Source organism: Monodon monoceros, unplaced genomic scaffold (assembly GCF_005190385.1).
Source record: "Monodon monoceros isolate NGI ecotype Baffin Bay Population unplaced genomic scaffold, NGI_Narwhal_1 Super_Scaffold_11, whole genome shotgun sequence".
Lineage (NCBI taxonomy): Eukaryota > Metazoa > Chordata > Mammalia > Artiodactyla > Monodontidae > Monodon > Monodon monoceros.
Genome location: NW_021703767.1, coordinates 121,594,855 through 121,614,482, shown reverse-complemented (window position 1 = coordinate 121,614,482; position 19,628 = coordinate 121,594,855). Strand labels below are relative to the sequence as shown.

Here is a 19,628-nt window from a genome sequence, read left to right as displayed (position 1 = left end):
CTCGAGGCCAGCAAGGAAAGCACCGTGCCCTCTATGACCCAGCATGGTCTCCTCTGGGGCTGCTGCTTGGCCGCTGCTTTCAAATATGTTAAAGGTGTCTTTCAACAGCTCCAAAGTTGGCATGGTGTGCACAAGGATAAAGCAATTTCCCTAAGAAATGCCCCGTGTGGGCCACAGAGCTGCTTACAGTCGGCACCGTGAGAGGCCCTGTTCTGTTTTTTGATTAGATCTTTTTTTTTGTTTTGAAGTCTATTAATTTATTGAGTAAAAGAATCATTGTCAGACATATTAAATTCAGCTTGGTTCAAATTTGGCTGATGTCCATTTGCAGCAGAGATGAAGGGAGGAGAAGAGAAGACACAGTGATGCTGGTAACGGGACACTGAACAAAACCATCTTCCGTTAATTATAAAAGCCGGCATCACACAGCCAGCATGAGTCAGTTAGCTAACGAGCAGGGATAAAACCAAAGTAAGCGAGAACTTTCAAGAAAAGAGAGGCCAGAGCTTTCAGAGGACAAGATGCAGCAGGGGCTCGCTGGAGAACAGTGTTGGGTGCAGAGCTGCCGGCTCACTTAGGGAACACAGTGATCACATCGTAGCCCTCGGGTGGAGTGACCCGCTCCCGGGTGTGCTTTTCACAGTAGATCTGACCCTCCACATAGAAATGGCCCTTCTGTTTCAGGTTGTTGCCACAGTCGGTGCACACATAACACTCAGGGTGGCGGTGACGGTCCTGCCGCTTCACAAACATGCCGACAATGCTGGTGCCACATTTGTCACACATGGGCAGCTTCTGGGCATTTCCAATCTATGCAGCCACTTTGGTGACTGGAGCCTTAACTCTTCTGAATCCTGAGGGATGGTTGGGATCCCCTTTCTCCTCAGACTCCAGGATTTCCTGCAAAACCAGGAATGAAGTGGACTGTTTTGGAGGCTCATTTAACTCTTGTTTCTCCTGCTGCATCTTATAAACTTCAGATTCTTTATCAATGACGAGTCCGCTTGGAAGCTGAGAATAGTCTAATGCTCTGCCATTCGTCTCCTGCCCACTGGCTGCCGTCTTTGACTCCAAGGCACTGTTGAAGTTGGAGATGTTTTCAGAGGAGTAGAGGCCAGCTGGGTTGTTGTACTGGTTTGTGATGACCCTGGAGCAGAAGTGGAGGCAGGTGAGGCGGTAAGGGGCAGGGCGCTCTGGTTGTGGGTGCTTCCTATGTGTAGGACCTCTTGCGGTTCAGAGGCTAAATTCATCTTGTATGGATAATGTTTCCCTTCCTCTGTCATCAGAAGCGACCAGATTTTCTGTTCAGATCTGGTTACTGTGAGAGTCAAGTTGTCTGTGCAGCCCTTGATTTTCTCCTGAGCTTCCAAGTGCGTCGATGGCTGTGATTACATCTCCAATACATAATAAATTAGCTATAGCAGCCTTGCTTCCGGGAGTGACCCGGGAGACGGTGAGAGGCTGCTCGAAGTCCTTGCCCCCCACAAGGCAGAAGCCCCACGGTCCCGGGCCCTGGAGGACTAGCTGCTCGGTGGTCATGGCGCGGTGACGGCGGGCGGCGACTCCAGGGGACAGATGGGGCAGGACGCGGAGTGGCGCGTTGGGCTCCCCGACAGCTGTGCTGATTAGATCTTTCATTTTTCTATTTTATTATGCTTAATTTGTATATTTTCACTCTTTTTCATTTACTAATATAAGTACACCAGCCATGACTTCCTCTGGGCTCTACCTTAATGGGATCCCACAGGTTCCAATATATGGAATGTTTTTTGATATTCTTGTTTTCTAGATACTGTACAATTTCTATATAGGTCTCTTTTTTGATCCGAGTTGTTTAAAAGAGAGTTTTCAAAAACGTCCAGGTGGTAGGATTTTCTGATCCATAACTTTGTGATTAATTTCTAGTTTTTCTTCTGTGTTTCCAGGTCCTGTATTATGTCTGCTTTTTTGGTGACGTTTTATTTGTGGCCTAATATATGGGCAATTTTTAGAAATACGTATACATCAATTAAATGTCATTACTTATGCAATTTTGGTTTTTCTATGTCTTTACTTCATTTGGTGCATTGATCTGTCATGAGCTGAAAGAGGTGAATTAAAATCGTCTGCCTCTACTGTGTGTCTGTCTGACCTTTCTTCTATTTCCTGTAGCTTTTGCTTTGAATTCTGGTGCTGTTATTTGGTGTGTTCAACCTTCAATTGTGGATTATATTCTTTATTGTTATAAAATGTTCTTTGTCTCACTTAATATCGTTTGCCCTGAATTCAACCTTACTTGCCTCATATTAAGGTTACTGTACCTGCTTAGTTTGATGTAGCCCTGACTTGATATATATTTACCTTTCCTATTTTTTCAACATTGTTGAATTCCTTTGCTTTGGGGATATCTCTTAAATATGCAATACGGTGGGAGTTTTGTCTTGTTCCCCAACCTTACAATCTTTTCTTTTTAGTAGTTCGCTATGGCCGATCATTAACATAGCTCGTATTTTTTTTTTTTTTTTTTTTTGCGATACGCGGGCCTCTCACTGTTGTGGCTTCTCCCGTTGCGGAGCACATGCTCCGGACGCGCAGGCTCAGTGGCCATGGCTCATGGGCCCCGCTGCTCTGCGGCATGTGGGATCCTCCCGGACCGGGGCACGAACCCGTGTCCCCTGCATCAGCAGGCAGACTCCCAACCACTGCGCCACCAGGGAAGCCCCATAGCTAGTATTTTGGTCATAATTTTACTATCATATTTTATGTCTCTGTGTTTTTGTTCCTATTGCTTCTTTTATTAATTTTTAAATTTTATTTTATCTATTTTTTTATACAGCAGGTTCTTATTAGTCATCAATTTTATACACATTAGTGTATACATGTCAATCCCAATCTCCCAATTCATCACACTCCCCCCACCCCGCCGCTTTCCCCCCTTGGTGTCCATACGTTTGTTCTCTACATCTGTGTCTCTATTTCTTCCCTGCAAACCGGTTCACCTGTATCATTTTTCTAGGTTCCACATACATGCATTAATATACGATATTTGTTTTTCTCTTTCTGACTTACTTCACTCTGTATGACAGTCTCTAGATCCATCCACGTCTCAACAAATGACCCAATTTCGTTCCTTTTTATGGCTGAGTAATATTCCATTGTATATACGGACCACATCTTCTTTATTCATTCGTCTGTCGATGGGCATTTAGGTTGCTTCCATGACCTGGCTATTGTAAATAGTGCTGCAATGAACATTGGTGTGCATGTGTCTTTTTTTTGTGTGTGGTACGTGGGCCTCTCACTGTTGTGGCTTCTCCTGTTGCAGAGCACAGGCTCCGGACGCGCAGGCTCAGCAGCCATGGCTCACGGGCCCAGCGCTCTGCGGCATGTGGGGTCTTCCCGGTCCAGGGCATGAACCTGTGTCCCCTGCATAGGCAGACGGACTCTCAACCACTGCGCCCCCAGGGAAGCCCCTCATGAGTCTTTTTGAATTATGGTTTTCTCTGGGTATATGCCCAGTAGTGGGATTGCTGGGTCATATGGTAATTCTATTTTTAGTTTTTTAAGGAACCTCCATACTGTTCTCCATAGTGGCTGCACCAATTTACATTCCCACCAACAGTGCAAGAGGGTTCCCTTTTCTCTACACTCTCTCCAGCATTTGTTGTTTGTAGATTTTCTGATGAAGCCCGTTCTAACTGGTGTGAGGTGATACCTCATTGTAGTTTTGATTTGCATTTCTCTAATAATTAGTGAGGTTGAGCAGTTTTTCATGTGCTTCTTGACCATCTGTATGTCTTCTTTGGAGAAATGTCTATTTAGGTCTTCTGCCCATTTTTGGATTGGGTTATTTGTTTCTTTAATATTGAGCTGAGCTGCATGAGCTGTTTATATATTTTGGAGTTTAATCCTTTGTCCGTTGACTCGTTTGCAAATATTTTCTCCCATTCTGAGGGTTGTCTTTTCGTCTTGTTTATGGTCTCCTTTGCTGTTCAAAAGCTTTTAAGTTTCATTAGGTCCCATTTGTTTATTTTTGTTTCTATTTCCATTACTCTAGGAGGTGGATCAAAAAAGATCTTGCTGTGATTTATGTCAAAGAGTGTTCTTCCTATGTTTTCATCTAAGAGTTTTATAGTGTCCGGTCTTAAATTTAGGTCTTGAATCCATTTTGAGTTTATTTTTGTGTATGGTGTTAGGGAGTGTTCTAATTTCATTCTTTTACATGTAGCTGTCCAGTTTTCCCAGCACCACTTATTGAAGAGACTGTCTTTTCTCCATTGTATATCCTTGCCTCCTTTGTCATAGATTAATTGACCATAGGTGTGTGGGTTTATCTCTGGGCTTTCTATCTTGTTCCATTGATCTATGTTTCTGTTTTTGTGCCAGTACCATATTGTCTTGATTACTGTAGCTTTGTAGTATAGTCTGAAGTCGGGGAGTCTGATTCCTCCAGCTCCATTTTTTTCCCTCAAGACTGCTTTGGCTATTCAGGGTCTTTTGTGTCTTCACACGAATTTTATTTTTTTGTTCTAGTTCCGTAAAAAATGCCATTGGTAATTTGATAGGGATTGCACTGAATCTGTAGATTGCTTTGGGTAGTATAGTCATTTTCACAATACTGATTCTTCCAATGCAAGAACATGGTATATCTCTCCATCTGTTGGGATCATCTTTAATTTCTTTCATCAGTGTCTTATAGTTTTCTACATACAGGTCTTTTGTCTCCCTAGGTAGGTTTATTCCTAGGATTTTATTCTTTTTGTTGCAATGGTAAATGGGAGTGTTTCCTTAATTTCTCTTTCAGATTTTTCATCATTAGTGTATAGGAATGCAAGAGATTTCTGCGCATTAATTTTGTATCCTGGTACTTTACCAAATTCATTGATTAGCTCTAGTAGTTTTCTGGTGGCATTTTTAGGATTCTCTATGTATAGTATCATGTCATCTGCAAACAGTGACAGTTTTACTTCTTCTTTTCCGATTTGTATTCCTTTTATTTCTTTTGCTTCTCTGATTGCTGTGGCTAAAACTTCCAAAACTATGTTGAATAATAGTGGTGAGAGTGGACATCTTTGTCTTGTTCCTGATCTTAGAGGAAATGCTTTCAGTTTTTCACCATTGAGAATGATGTTTGCTGTGCGTTTGTCGTATATGGCCTTTATTATGTTGAGGTAGGTTCCCTCTCTGCCCACTTTCTGGAGAGTTTTTATCATAAATGGGTGTTGAATTTTGTCAAAAGCTTTTTCTGCATCTATTGAGATGATCATTTGGTTTTTCTTCTTCAATTTGTTAATATGGTGCATCACATTGATTGATTTGCGTACATTGAAGAATCCTTGCATCCCTGAGATAAATCCCACTTGATCATGGTGTATGATCCTTTTAAAGTGTTGTTGGATTCTGTTTGCTAGTATTTTGTTAAGGATTTTTGCATCTATATTCATCAGTGATATTGGTCTGTAATTTTCTTTTTTTGTAGTATCTTTGTCTGGTTTTGGTATCAGGGTGATGGTGGCCTCATAGAATGAGTTTGGGAGTGTTCCTTCCTCTGCAATTTTTTGGAAGCATTTGAGAAGGATGGGTGTTAGCTCTTCTCTAAATGTTTGATAGAATTCACCTGTGAAGCCACCTGGTCCTGGAATTTTGTTTGTTGGAAGATTTTAAATCACAGTTTCAGTTTCATTACTCGTGATTGGTCTGTTCATATTTTCTCTTTCTTCCTGGTTCAGTCTTGGAAGGTTCTACCTTTCTAAGAATTTGTCCATTTCTTCCAGGTTGTCCATTTTATTGGCATAGAGTTGCTTGTAGTAGTCTCTTAGGATGCTTTGTATTTCTGCAGTGTCTGTTGTAACTTCTGTTTCATTTCTAATTTTATTGATTTGAGTCCTCTCCCTCTTTTTCTTGATGGGTCTGGCTAATGATTTGTCAATTTTTTCTATCTTCTCAAAGAACCAGCTTTTAGTTTTATTGATCTTTGCTATTGTTTTCTTTGTTTCTATTTCATTTATTTCTGCTCTGATCTTTATGAGTTCTTTCCTTCTGCTAACTTTGGGTTTTGTTTGTTCTTCTTTCTCTAGTTCCTTTAGGTGTAAGGTTAGATTGTTTATTTGAGATTTTTCTTGTTTCTTGAGGTAGGCTTGTATAGCTATAAACTTCCCTCTTAGAACTGCTTTTGGTGCATCCCATAGGTTTGGATCATCGTGTTTTCATTGCCATTTGTCTCTAGGTATTTCTTGATTTCCTCTTTGATTTCTTCAGTGACCTCTTGGTTATTTAGTAACGTGTTGTTTAGCCTCCATGTTTTTGTGTTTTTTACGTTTTTTTCCCTGTAATTCATTTTTAATCTCATAGCGTTGTGGTCAGAAAAGATGCTTGATATGATTTCAATTTTCTCAAATTTACTAAGGCTTGATTTGAGACCCAAGATGTGATCTATCCTGGAGAATGTTCCGTTCGCACTTGAGAAGAAAGTGTGATCTGCTGTTTTTGGATGGAATGTCCTATAAATATCAATCAAATCTATCTGGTCTATTGTGTCATTTAAAGCTTCTGTTTCCTTATTTACTTTCATTTTGGATGATCTGTCCATTGGTGTAAGTGAGGTGTTAAAGTCCCCCACTAGAATTGTGTTACTGTCAATTTCCTCTTTTAGAGCTGTTAGCAGTTGCCTTATGTATTGAGGTGCTCCTCTGTTGGGTGCATATATATTTATAATTGTTATATCTTCTTCTTGGGTTGATCCCTTGATCATTATGTAGTGTCCTTCCTTGTCTCTTGTAACATTCTTTATTTTAAAGTCTATTTTATCTGATATGAGTATTGCTACTCCAGCTTTCTTTTGATTTGCATTTGCATGGAATATCTTTTTCCATCCCCTCACTTTCAGTCTGTATGTGTCCCTACGTCTGAAGTGGGTCCCTTGTAGACAGCATGTATATGGGTCTTGTTTTTGTATCCATTCAGCAAGCCTGTGTCTTTTGGTTGGAGCATTTAGTCCATTCACGTTTAAGGTAATTATTGATACGTGTGTTCCTATGACCATTTTCTTAATTGTTTTGGGTTTGTTTTTGTAGCTCCTTTTCTTTTCTTGTGTTTCCCACTTAGAGAAGTTCCTTTAGCATTTGTTGTAGAGCTGGTTTGGTGGTGCTGAATTCTCTTAGCTTTTGCTTGTCTGTGAAGCTTTTGATTTCTCCATCGAATCTGAATGAGATCCTTGCTGGGTAGAGTAATCTTGGTTGTAGGTTCTTCCCTTTCACCATTTTAAGTATATCATGCCACTCCCTTCTGGCTTATAGAGTTTCTGCTGAGAAATCAGCTTTTAACCCTATGGGAGTTCCCTTGTATGTTATTTGTCATTTTTCCCTTGCTGCTTTCAATAATTTTTCTTTGTCTTTAATTTTTGCCAATTTGATTACTATGTGTCGCAGCGTGTTTCTCCTTGGGTTTATCCTGTATGGTACTCTCTGTGCTTCCTGGACTTGGGTGGCTATTTCCTTTCCCATGTTAGGGAAGTTTTCGACTATAATCTCTTCAAATATTTTCTTGGGTCCTTTCTCTCTCTCTTCTCCTTCTGGGACCCCTATAACGCAAATGTTGTTGCATTTAATGTTGTCCCAGAGGTCTCTTAGGCTGTCTTCATTTCTTTGCATTCTTTTTTCTTTATTCTGTTCCGCAGCCGTGAATTCCACCATTCTGTCCTCCAGGTCACTTATCCGTTCCTCTGCCTCAGTTATTCTGCTATTGATTCCTTCTAGTGTAGTTTTCATTTCAGTTATTGTATTGTTCATCTCTGTTTGTTTGTTCTTTAATTCTTCTAGGTCTTTGTTAAACATTTCTTGCATCTTCTTGATCTTTGCCTCCATTCTTTTTCCAAGGTCCTAGATCGTCTTCACTATCATTATTCTGAATTCTTTTTCTGGAAGGTTGCCTATCTCCATTTCATTTAGTTGTTTTTCTGGGGTTTTATCTTGTTCCTTCATCTGGTACATAGCCCTCTGCCTTTTCATCTTGTCTATCTTTCTGTGAATGTGGTTTTTGTTCCACAGGCTGCAGGATTGTAGTTCTTCTTGCTTCTGCTGTCTGCCCTCTGGTGGATGAGGCTATCTAAGAGGCTTGTGTAAGTTTCCTGATGGGGGGGACTGGTGGTGGGTAGAGCTGACTGTTGCTCTGGTGGGCAGAGCTCAGTAAAACTTTAATCCACTTGACTGCTGATGGGTGGGGCTAGGTTCCCTCCCTGTTGGTTGTTTGGCCTGAGGCAACCCAACACTGGAGCCTACCTGGGCTCTTTGGTGGGGCTAATCACAGACTCTGGGAGGGCTCATGCCAAGGAGTACTTCCCAGAACTTCTGCTGCCAGTGTCCTTGTCCCCACTGTGAGCCACAGCCACTGCCCGCCTCTGCAGGAGACCCTCCAACACTAGCAGGTAGGTGTGGTTCAGTCTTCCCCCGGGTCACTGCTCCTTCCCCTGGGTCCCGATGCGCACACTACTTTGTGTCTGCCCTCCAAGAGTGGAGTCTCTCTTTCCCCCAGTCCTGTTGAAGTCCTGCAATCAAATCCCACTAGGCTTCAAAGTCTGATTCTCTAGGAATTCCTCCTCCCGTTGCTGGACCCCCAGGTTGGGAAGCCTGATGTGGGGCTCAGAACCTTCTCTCCAGTGGGTGGACTTCTGTGGCATAAGTGTTCTCCAGTCTGTGAGTCACCCACCCAGCAGTTATGGGGTTTGATTTTACTCTGATTGTGCCCCTCCTACCATCTCATTGTGACTTCTCCTTTGTCTTTGGATGTGGGGTGTCTTTTCTGGTGAGTTCCAGTGTCTTCCTGTCGATGATTGTCCAGCAGCTAGTTGTGATTCTGGTGTTCTCACAAGAGGGAGCGAGAGCACGTCCTTCTACTCCGCCATCTTGGTTCTTAGTCTCTATTGCTTCTTAAAGCAAAATCTTTCAGTATGATGTTTTATTTTGTGTTCATTTTGACAGTTTGGAAGATCTGTAATTTATTCTTCTGGAGTTCTTCTGGAGGCTGCCTTTGTAACTATGTAAAAATGTATTTAATCTTTTTTTTTTTTTTGGCTGTACTAGTTGTCTCCCTTCTCAAATAAGTGATCACAAAATTAGTTTACAAATTTGCTCCCAATTTTTATCTGCTTTGTGACAGCTTTTTCTTACGGTGAGTTTTCTTGGCTTACCATATTTTTTCCTGTTCTGTTCCTCCTCTGTTTCTTTTCCAGCATCTTTGACTACATCATGTGCTGGTTCCTAGTTAGAAGAGGCGGACCAGGAGGCATTTTAGGAGAGCAGGATTGCTCCCTGGTTCCTGGTAACTCTGTTCACAGGACTGTGGCAGTGATTTCTAGCTTCTACCCAGTCAGCAGAGATCTGCAGCCCTGGGCTTCCCCCAGTTCAGGCCCTTCTCCCGCTCTGCCTCAGCAGCACACTGCTTCCTGTGAAGATGGCAGACCTGTAAAGTTTTCTCTGTTAGCCCTGCCCTCCTCTTTCCCCACAGTGTCAGAGGCAGCTCCCACGGCTAGACCGCATACCCTGTTCCCATTGTTCCTGATTAGGAATCATTGGTTTTCTCCTTCAGGGAGTGCCAGCTACTGGCTGGCTCTGCCATCTTCAACTGAGATCTGCAGCCACAGGTGTCTTCTGTAGGTGTTTTCTCACAACTCGTTTGATCTTCACTGGTTTTGGCAACCCTTGACCATTTTTTTGGCAGCCTCTCTTTATAAGTTGTGGTTGGATTACAAATGTGTTCTAGTTTTGCTGAAGACAAAATTTGCATTCCTCTTTCTCTCTCTCCTTTATTTTGGGTGATTTTGGATATGAAAAGGAGTAACTATTCTGCTATCTTAGAACTGTCTAGTGTTGTACATTTTTATGTATCTGGTATTTCCTTAAACATTAGCCAGAACTCTCTGGATAGGGTCAGCATGAGCTGAAGCTGGGGTCTGACAGTAGAAAGGAAAGAAAATGGGAGTCGAGAATAAAATTGGAGGGTTAAAAAAGCAATGCATATTATTGCTGCCTGTGCTGTATGGCACTTTGGCTGGGACTGTGCCACTGTTTGGGTGGGAGGTCATGGCCAGGCAGAGCGGGACATGAAAAACATCTGCCTCCTGACCTATCTCAAGGAAAGCCTAGGAGCTCTCAGACCAGGGAGGGGAGGACACACACCTATGCTCTGGACAGGTTGCAGGGCTCAGCTCTCCATCTCTTCCCACACCCGGGGCCCATCCAAACAGCCCAAGCACCCTGGATTCTGGCTAGTCTCTTAGTGATGGTGGCCAAGTCCTGAAAACCAGCATCTTGTCTCAGCGGAGGTTGCCCAGGGTCAATGCTGTTAACTATGTTTATATGCCTAAAGAAAGAGCTAGCCCATCCAAAGGGAAGGTGTATATGCAGGATGCCCAGAAGATAGAGCCAGAGAGGAAAACCTGCCCGCAGAATCTCAGGCTTGACTTTTGATATTGTCTCTTAGCTTCCCACACCACCTGGAGGGAGCATTTTACCCCCATTCAACAAATGAGGAAACTGGAGTCTTAGAGAGGCAAAGAGACCTTCCTGTGGACACACAGCTAAGCGATGGAGAGAGGGATTTGCATATACTTCTCGCTGGCTCCAGAGTCTGGACATCAACTCTCTCAACCCCCTGCCTCCAACTCACCTTCCCATGGAGACCCCACCCCATCCTCAGATGGTTATCTTATGTCCGTGTCCACGTCCCTGGGTGACCTTGGTGGATCCTTGCTCAGTGTCTGACTTCTCAAGCCTGGCTGCACTTTAAATGCTGTTTAAGCTCCCCAGGGCAGCCAGGGATGGGAACCAATGGGCCACAGCCTAAACATCTTTGACCCCCTGTCTTGGGCACTCTGTCCCCCCCAACCTTGGCACAGGGCTTGTTTCTTGGGACCAAATGCATTGGGGTTCTCTATGTTCTGTGATCTTGAGCAAATCACAACTTCTCTGGGCTCAGTCCTTATTTCTAAAATAAAATTGCCTGTGACTACTCTAAGAGCCGAACACAGACTCTGAAGCCAGATGGCCTCAGTGTGAATCTGGGCTCAGCCCCTTCTTAACCGTGGGACGTTGGTTAATTACTTATCTCCTCTATACTCTTTACTTTTCTCATCTATAAAATGGGAATGATAATGAATGTCTTATAGGGAGGTCTTAAGGATTAAATGAGATAATAAATATGAATCACTTAAAACAGTGTCTGGCATATGGCAAGTTCTAGATAAGTTTCAGATATCATTCGATTCATTAGTTATTATTATTAATGCATGCCCAGGGCCCAGCCAAGGCATGGGCATAAGTGGCTGTCGAGGCTGCTGTAATAACCCGCGTCCTTTGCTTCCTTCCAGGAGCTTGGGCCCCTGCCCCAGCCCCGCAGAGGCTGTGGACGTGTACGGTCCGGAAGCCTGGTTTCCAGCCCCGTGGCCCATCCCTGGCTGCGGGGACCGGAAGCTCCCACAAGGTAGCGGTGGCCCGCAGCGGCCGCGTCCCGGCAGCGAGCCATGGGCCAGAAGCTCTCGGGGAGCCTCAAGTCGGTGGAGGTGCGAGAGCCGGCGCTGCGGCCGGCCAAGCGCGAGCTGCGGGGAGCGGAGCCGGGGCGGCCGGCACGGCTGGACCAGCTGCTGGACATGCCGGCAGCGGGGCTGGCGGTGCAGCTGCGCCACGCGTGGAACCCCGAGGACCGCTCGCTCAACGTCTTCGTCAAGGATGACGACCGGCTCACCTTCCACCGGCACCCGGTGGCGCAGAGCACGGACGGCATCCGCGGCAAGGTGGGCCACGCCCGCGGCCTGCACGCCTGGCAGATCCACTGGCCGGCGCGGCAGCGGGGCACACACGCTGTGGTGGGCGTGGCCACGGCGCGGGCCCCGCTGCACTCGGTGGGCTACACGGCGCTGGTGGGCAGCGACGCCGAGTCCTGGGGCTGGGACCTGGGCCGCAGCCGCCTCTACCACGACGGCAAGAACCGACCCGGCGTGGCCTACCCCGCCTTCCTGGGGCCCGATGAGGCCTTCGCGCTGCCCGACTCGCTGCTCGTGGTGCTGGACATGGACGAGGGCACACTCAGCTTCGTCGTGGACGGCCAGTACCTGGGCGTGGCCTTCCGTGGCCTCAAGGGCAAGAAGCTTTACCCGGTGGTGAGTGCCGTGTGGGGCCACTGTGAAGTCACCATGCGCTACATCAATGGCCTTGACCGTAAGTGCAGCCTGCTGAGGGGGGAAGGGGTGGGCAGGGGTGGGTCCAGAGGCTGCCTGTCCCAGGCAGAACTGGGGGGGCGGGGAGACGGGGGAAAACATCCTCCTGAGGCCCCATCCTCCATCAGCACCTGGGATAATCCTGAACTCGTGGTGAGGACGTGGACTCCGAGGCCAGGCTCCTGGGTTTGGACCTCGATTCTTTTTTGCTCGCTGGGTGATCTTGGCGTGTGCCTCAGTTTCCCTTTCTGCAAAAGTGGCTCAATGATAGTAATCTGGCTCCGGGTTGTTGTGAGAAATCAAATAAGATAATTAATATATGTGACGTGCTTAGGACAGTGCTTAGAACTGGCGCCTAATAAGTGATTTGGGTGTTGATGCTAATTACGAACGTTTCAGTCTCTGTAAGGGTTGTGCAAAACGACGTCTCCCGTGTTTCTGGCTTCAAGTTCACAGTGGGAGGAGAGTGACAAGTAGAAGACGCAATCCCTGCACTTGAATCCCATGCACTCGAGTTACTGATAAATAATAAGTAGTGATAACTATCATTTATTGAACACCTACTGTATGCAGGGGCTGAACACTCAAATCTAGGTCTTCCCGCTGAGCTCTCTGTGAAAGGGGGCATCTGGCTGATTATTGCCTCATGGGAATGAGAGCCACAAGTTGTGGAATCTTCTGAGTTCTTTCAAGAGGACCTAGAAATCTAGATTTTGTGCGAACTGTTCCAATTTTTCACGTTGGCAGCTGCTTAAGACATCGTGTGGACACACGAAACACCCTTGCAGGTTGCACAGAAGCCCACAGGCCGCTGTGTTTGACTGCTGGCAACTCTAAGGCCTCCTCTCATTTAACATACACAACCGTCCTGTGAGGCAGCTTAAAAATCCTAGTAACGAAAATAGTTCTTGGTGTTAGGAGGGAGTCACTTAGGGAGGCAGGGTGGCCTCTGGACAGAGGTGCATGTGGTCGCCTGTCCCGTGTGTTGAATCCCAGCCGAGTGGGGCCTGGAGTCAGTCACCTGTGAGCTTGTACACACCTCATCCAAACGGACTTCCTGCCACACCCCTGACGAAGCTCCCAGCGCTGGGCACTTAAAGCCAGAATTCCAGCTTATTCATTTTATTTTATTTTATTTTTTTGCGGTACGCGGGCCTTTCACCGCTGTGGCCTCTCCCGCCGCGGAGCACAGGCTCTGGACACGCGGGCCCAGCGGCCATGGCTCACGGGCCCAGCCGCTCCGCGGCATGTGGGATCCTCCCGGACCGGGGCACAAACCCACCTCCCCTGCATCGGCAGGCGGACCCTCAACCACTGCGCCACCAGGGAAGCCCCTCAGCTTATTCATTTTAAATGAGAGATATAATTGCCCCTCTTCAGAGAAGAGAAACTCAAGAGCAGAGCTATGGAGAACCAGAACCCGAGCCTCCCCAGGTCTGCCAGCCTCCGAAGCCCACTCTTTTCCCATGCTCCCCCCTTTGGCTCAGGGGCTGAGAGTGACGCTCCAGAAAAGAGGTCAAGAACAAGATTTTACTCAAGTAAAAATTGACATTGACTCAGGTTAGCGTGGGTAGACCATTTTCAAGGGTGACAGACCACCAGAAAGTGGCTGGTGTGCTCCACTCTGTGGTACAATTGGCGACACTTTTGCTCATATTTCATTTCTGTGGTTGTTGGACTCAGGTTGCCATTGAATGGCAGAGTGGCCTGTTTTCTCTGATTAACTGGTTAAGTAAAGAGAGGCTGAGTGTGTCCTGAATCGGGCTAGTTTAGTCGCCGCAGTGCCTTGTGGAGAATGTTGAGAACCCTCAAAGACATGATGACCAGGCAAACCCCAGTGCTTAGAAAATCAACAGCAACAACAAATACTCTCTTTAAATGGAATTGGAAAATCTACTTGCCAGAGCTGATCACTGGACTACAAGGATGGCCTTGTTGTACCAAGGCTCTGGGGTCTGACATGCCTCATTTCCCACTGCATCCCCAGTGCTCATTGGTTTTGTGTCTTTGGTGAGTCACTCTAATGCTTTAGGGCTCGTTTTACTCATCTGTAAAATGGGACAGTGTCAGGTCCCTTTCATAGCTGCTGTGAGATCTTGTGTGACGGCACCAATACTATGGTAGCTGGGATTAAAGGCTGGCACTGATACCCAGAGGAATTACCTGAGCCAACCATTGGGCCCCCAAGGTGGGCTTCCTCTTGGGTATTGATCCACGCTTGGACTATTGTCTGTTGATTGGTTTACTGGCACAAAACTAAGGTGCTAACAAGGTTGCAGCAGTGGCTCCCCCACGAAGGATAGGACCAAGGGTATTCAAGCCATGGTGTTCTGCTTGGTGCGCTGCTGAGGGTGGAGGCTGGGTGGGAGAGGACAGTCGTGATCAGAACATTTTGAGCTCTTGGATCCTTCAGGTGGCTGGAGATGCTTGGTGAGACTAAAACTTGGAGCATTCTATCCTCCCTGTTGGCAGTGGTTTTTTCAGGTTGGCTGAGGCTAGAAAGCCCATCCAGGAGGCAAGGGGAGACAAGGCCAGGATGTCATATGATGCGAGCCTGTGGCATCTCCTGTTGGGTGATAGGATTAGGCTTGAGTGCTATGGTGCTGGCCCCTTCTCCAGATAGGAGTGATGTTCTCTATCTTGGGCAGGGTGTGATTGAAGAAAGGGGGAGCTCAGCTTTTTTGAACAAGCCCCGACTACAGGGTGAGCCACCAAAGAACAGGCTGAGGGGAGTCTGAGGGGCTGGTTGGGAAGGGACTGTGTGATACCTGTAGCTAGTGACCTGGGCTGAAGTCCAGTGGACCCCTGGACACCGAGAAGGGTTTGGCCCTAGGGAGTCCCTGGGCAGGTAGGGTGACTCAAGGTGGAATTCTGTGCATGAAAAGAATTCTGAGCCAATTGGTTGTGGACACCAAGGTGGGTCCCCAAATTCAGACCCAAGCGGGTTAGGTGACCACAGTTAGAGACAGGCTCTAGGGCAGAAAGGCAGGGCCGCTCTCTGGGGTTGCTTCCCCACAAGGCCATGGGGGGTGGAACAGATGGGGTTAGAGTTTGGTCCCAGGACTCACCAGGGGGCCCTGGACGATGATTACCTCCTCGCTCTGGACCTCAGCGTTCTCCTTTGTAAAACAGGCACGATAAAGCTCGCCAGCACAGAGCAGGGCCACAGCGACTGGTGCTTGCGGCTTTGACTAAGTGAGCTGGGCCAGGTCCGGGGCTTCACCTATGGATAAAAACAAAAGTGGCCTCAATAAGCGACTTCCCTTCTAATGTGTAGGAAGGAAGTTAATGGGCATGATTTTCTCAATTTTTGATTTTTATGACTATGAAAGCAAGACTGAGAAAGAGCTAACTGCCTGTAACTCTGAAGTATGTGTTTGTGGAGGACAAGAGCTCCTGGAAGTGCATTTTTCCTATTACAAATGTGTTCTTCGGCTACACCATGGAACGAAACAACTCAGCGTCTTGGGGGGTTTACAGTAGAGAGCTGCAGGACGCCCAGGGGCTCTGCCATCCGAGTGAGCTGGGAAGTGCAGAACCGAGGCCAGGCAAACAGGCCAGCTGGCTCCGGATGACTGGGTCCAGGGTCAAATAATAACAGCAATAACAGCGCCACGCTAACAACACTTCTCTGATACTTAGTCTGTGCTGGGCTAGATTCTAAGCACTTTACAAATTTTAATTCGTTTAATCCTTGTAACAACTCTTTGAGCTAATACCTTTATTAGCATCTTCATTTTCCGATGAAGAAATTGAAGCCCAGAGAGCTTGAGTAATTTGCTCAAGGTCACACAGCTAATAACTGGATCAAACTGAGGCACACTGGCTTAGTGGGTCCCTTGTGGAGACGTTTACAGACAAGGCAGGAAGAGAAGGAATAGGAGAGGCTGCTCCACCGGGCTGGGTGGCCACTCAGCAAAGGACTGGACCCTTTCCTTCAGCAGTGAGTTTGGAGGAGGCCCTGAGATGCTGTCCCTCCCCCCGGTTTCACCTCCAGCCCACCAAGCTCTTGGCTGAGCACAGCACTCCGCGGGGCGTTCTGAAAAGCTAGTTGCATATAGACAGCCCCAGCGGTGGCTGTGAATCAGGCATCCTTCGGTCGCTAACAGGAGAGTGTCACTGAAAATGTCCCAACTGCTGTGAGGGTGGCCCGTGGAATCTGCTCCGGGCTGGTTTCTGGAATTGCCCTCCAGCCCCTGGCACCTCCTTCCACATGCTGGCGGCCAGGAGGGCTGACAGAACGGCTTTGTCTCCTGTCTTGGAGTTCTTGTGGTAGTGAGTAGTATGCGAGTGACACAGGAAGAGGAGAGGGGACCCCAGACGGAGCAGCTTTGATTTGAGGGTCATAATAATTATACGTTTGGGGGAATCCACCCAAGTTCTGTGCCCTGGGCCAAGTGTTTTACTCATTTTCTTTTTTTGTCAGCCCACGCAATAAACCTTGAGGCAATGTCATTGTTATTAAACCCATCTTATAGACGAGGAAACTGACTCTTGGAGAGGTGAAGAGTTAGCCTAAGGCCACACGGCTAGCCAGTGGCAGAGCTGCCCTGAAACCCAGGTCGTCGTGACCATTCCCGTGCCTCCTGCTACCTGGGCCGGCCCTGCTGCCTCCACTCTGTCCGCTGATTCCAAAGAGCAGGTGTCCGAGCCCAGGGCTGACTAAGCGGGGACGGGGAGCGGGTACCCCAGGATCTCAGGCCCAGCGGGCAGGGAAGCCTTGTCCACCTGCTTTGAGCCAGGGAAACTGTCGTTCCAGACGTCATTCCTAGATGGTTTAATTGATCTGCCAACAAACATTTATTGGCACATCAGCTCAGCAGAGGAGGCTGGCGTCCAGCCAAGGCTTCTGGTACTGATGAAGGGCAGAGAGAGTTTTCTACCAGGATGGCTGCAAGGACACCGTCCCCTTGCCAGAGCTGTGTGCACTGCACTCACGACCTTCCTGCCCAGCTCCCCTGTGTCTCCTGGGTGGCACCATCCTCTGAACTCTGCTCTTCCCCCATCCTGAGCCAGGTCCAGGCCTGGTCTCCCCTTTGCCCCGCACCCTATCATTCTGCCCTGACTCCAGCTCACCACAGCCCTCAACCCAGGGCTCTGTCCCCTGCACCCCCAATTCCAGGCTGAGTCCTCCTCCCATCCCCCCCTCCCCAATCCCCGCTTTGCCCCAGTCACTCACTTTTCCACATGTGTATGCCTTCTTGGGTAGGTGTGAATCTCCCCAGGGCACAGATGGTTAGCCAGGAGGCATATGTGGGGAAGCGGGCACACTGGGGACTTTAAAATACTTTTGAAAGGTAAAGGATGCATGTGGCAACAAATTTCAATGCTACAAAAGCCTGCCTGGTGAAATACCTCCACCCCGAAGCTCCCCAGCCTCTCTTCCTGCTGATGACCACCATGATCACTTTCTCCTATGTCCTTCCAGAATCTTATGACAGAGAAGTCTCACACATATGTGATCATACTGCGAACAGCGCTCTGCGCCTTGTTTTCCCCCTTAATAGATCTTGGCGATTGTTTCATATTAATGTAGAGCTGCCTCACTCCTTATTAACAGCTGCATGGGTTTCCATGGTGTGGCTGGATCATGATTGGATTATCCAGACCCTTAGTTTTGGACCTTTAGGCAGTTTCCGGTCTTTGAGAATAAACTTCTGGTCCTGATTTGAATTTTATTTCTGCCCCCCGCTGGCTAATTGACATCCTCAAGCCTTTGTTTTGCCATCTGTGCAGTGGGAATAATTATATGTACCTCGCAGGGTTGGTGAGTATTAAGATAGATGCAGAAACGCAGCGTGGTCCAGCATGTGGCTCACGTTAGGTGCGGGGTGGAGGGGAGCTGTTGATATCACACACTTAGCCTGCATCATTGATTGTGCTGTGCCCAGTGCTGAGCTCGTCTTGGGCACCCGATGAATGCTTGTGAAAGATTTGGTTTCTGATTTAAAATACGGCACAATCACATTAATTTGCAATTAAGACGGCTTCAGACTCATTGTTGGACCACGAGCATTTGAGATGTATAATTCAGTCAGTCCTTACATGGGGTGCATGTCAGCACAGTGAGACCCCTGGACCCCTTACTTGCACAGAGCAGGTTCATAAGAGGTGTGTTTTGCTCTTTTGTTATTGCTGCTCCTGCCGAGAGTGGCAGTTCTTTGAGGCGGGACTGCATCCTAGCCGCCTCAGCCACCCTCATAGCGGAGTACATAGTAGGTGCTCAATACGTGCATGTTTTCTCCATCGCAGCGGGACTGGAGTCATAGTTGCCTGGAACAAAGTGAGGCTGGCTCTGAGCTGTCACCCCCTTGAAGCCTGACCCCGGAGTGATCCACTTCCACCCCTCATTGTGCACCGTGCACAGCACATCTGTCCCCACACCCGGGCCAAGCAGAGGCTGCATGATGGCCCAGCAATTCAATTCAGGATCTCAGCATTCAGAAACTGGCCCCTACCCTTTGTTTCCCACTAAAAAGCAACAGACTTTCAGCTGAAAAAAGGTTTCACTCAGACGCTGTGGCCCTGCTTTGAGGGCTTTTTTCCCCACAATTAACACAGTCATGAGTAGGTTCAGTCCAGGAAGTCCTGCCTGCAGAAGGGAGCTTTGAAACGCAGGCCCGTTTGGGACAGGTGTCACCGTGGGCCACCGCAGAGCTGCTGCCGTCTTTCTCAGAGGCTCACAGCCTGGTGTCATGGGAAGAACTGCGGCTCAGGGATCTCCCAGCCCTGGGCCCAGTCCTGACTTGGCTGCTTGTTAGCTGCGGCCTTGAGTGAGTCACTTCACCCCTGAGCCGGTTTCCTCATCTGTAATAGTAATAGAAATGTACTTTGCCACGATCCATCAGGATCGTGGGTCATATATGGAAAGTGACTAGGCTGGTGCCGGGCACATAGAAGGTACTGACAAAGGTAGGTTTAAAAATTGCCGGTTGTAACTATTATAGCTCCCGTAGGCTGTTAAAGTTGCTTAGTGTTATTAGATGTGGAAATAATTATTGTTATTAAATTTGGGTCCACACTGTGAGCTCTGAGGGATTCCACACAAGGGAATACATTGGTCTGGGGGAGGTTTTGGACTCTTTTCTCTTTAGGATGCATGAAGGAAGCGCCACCTGAGGTTCAGAGGCCACTGTGAGCTTGTCACAGGTGAGCTGGGAGTGCTCAGCCTTCCCTTCGAGCAGCCTTAAAGGCTTCCAGCTAAATGTCTGGCTCAAGCGCTCTGTAGCTCCCACTGGTGACTTGCCTGGTGAGCGTGTGTTCAGCACGGATGTCCAAACAAGCGGTGTCCTCGCCAGCTGTGCCCGCACGTGTGTTCAGCAGGGATGGGCTGTGAGGTGGTGGGCCTGAAGACCAGCATCTGCCTCTGAACAGATGGTTGCTAGGCCTGGCTGCGGGCTGGGCGCTACTGGACCATGCAGGAAAGGGAGTGAGGAGGAGA

General features: G+C 47.5%; 1 protein-coding gene and 1 pseudogene across 1 annotated transcript in view; one reads left to right on the top strand and one right to left on the bottom strand.

Moving 5' to 3' along the window:
- Positions 1–570: 570 nt before the first annotated feature.
- Positions 571–1,539, bottom strand: LOC114890183 (annotated as a pseudogene).
- A 9,955-nt stretch (positions 1,540–11,494) lies between these two features.
- SPSB4 (splA/ryanodine receptor domain and SOCS box containing 4) overlaps positions 11,495–19,628 on the top strand; it is a 61,498-nt gene continuing 53,364 nt past the window's right edge. Inside the window, exon 1 of the mRNA XM_029215355.1 lies at positions 11,495–12,188. Coding sequence (XP_029071188.1) covers positions 11,495–12,188 — 694 coding nt within the window. The remainder of the gene's footprint in view (positions 12,189–19,628) is intronic.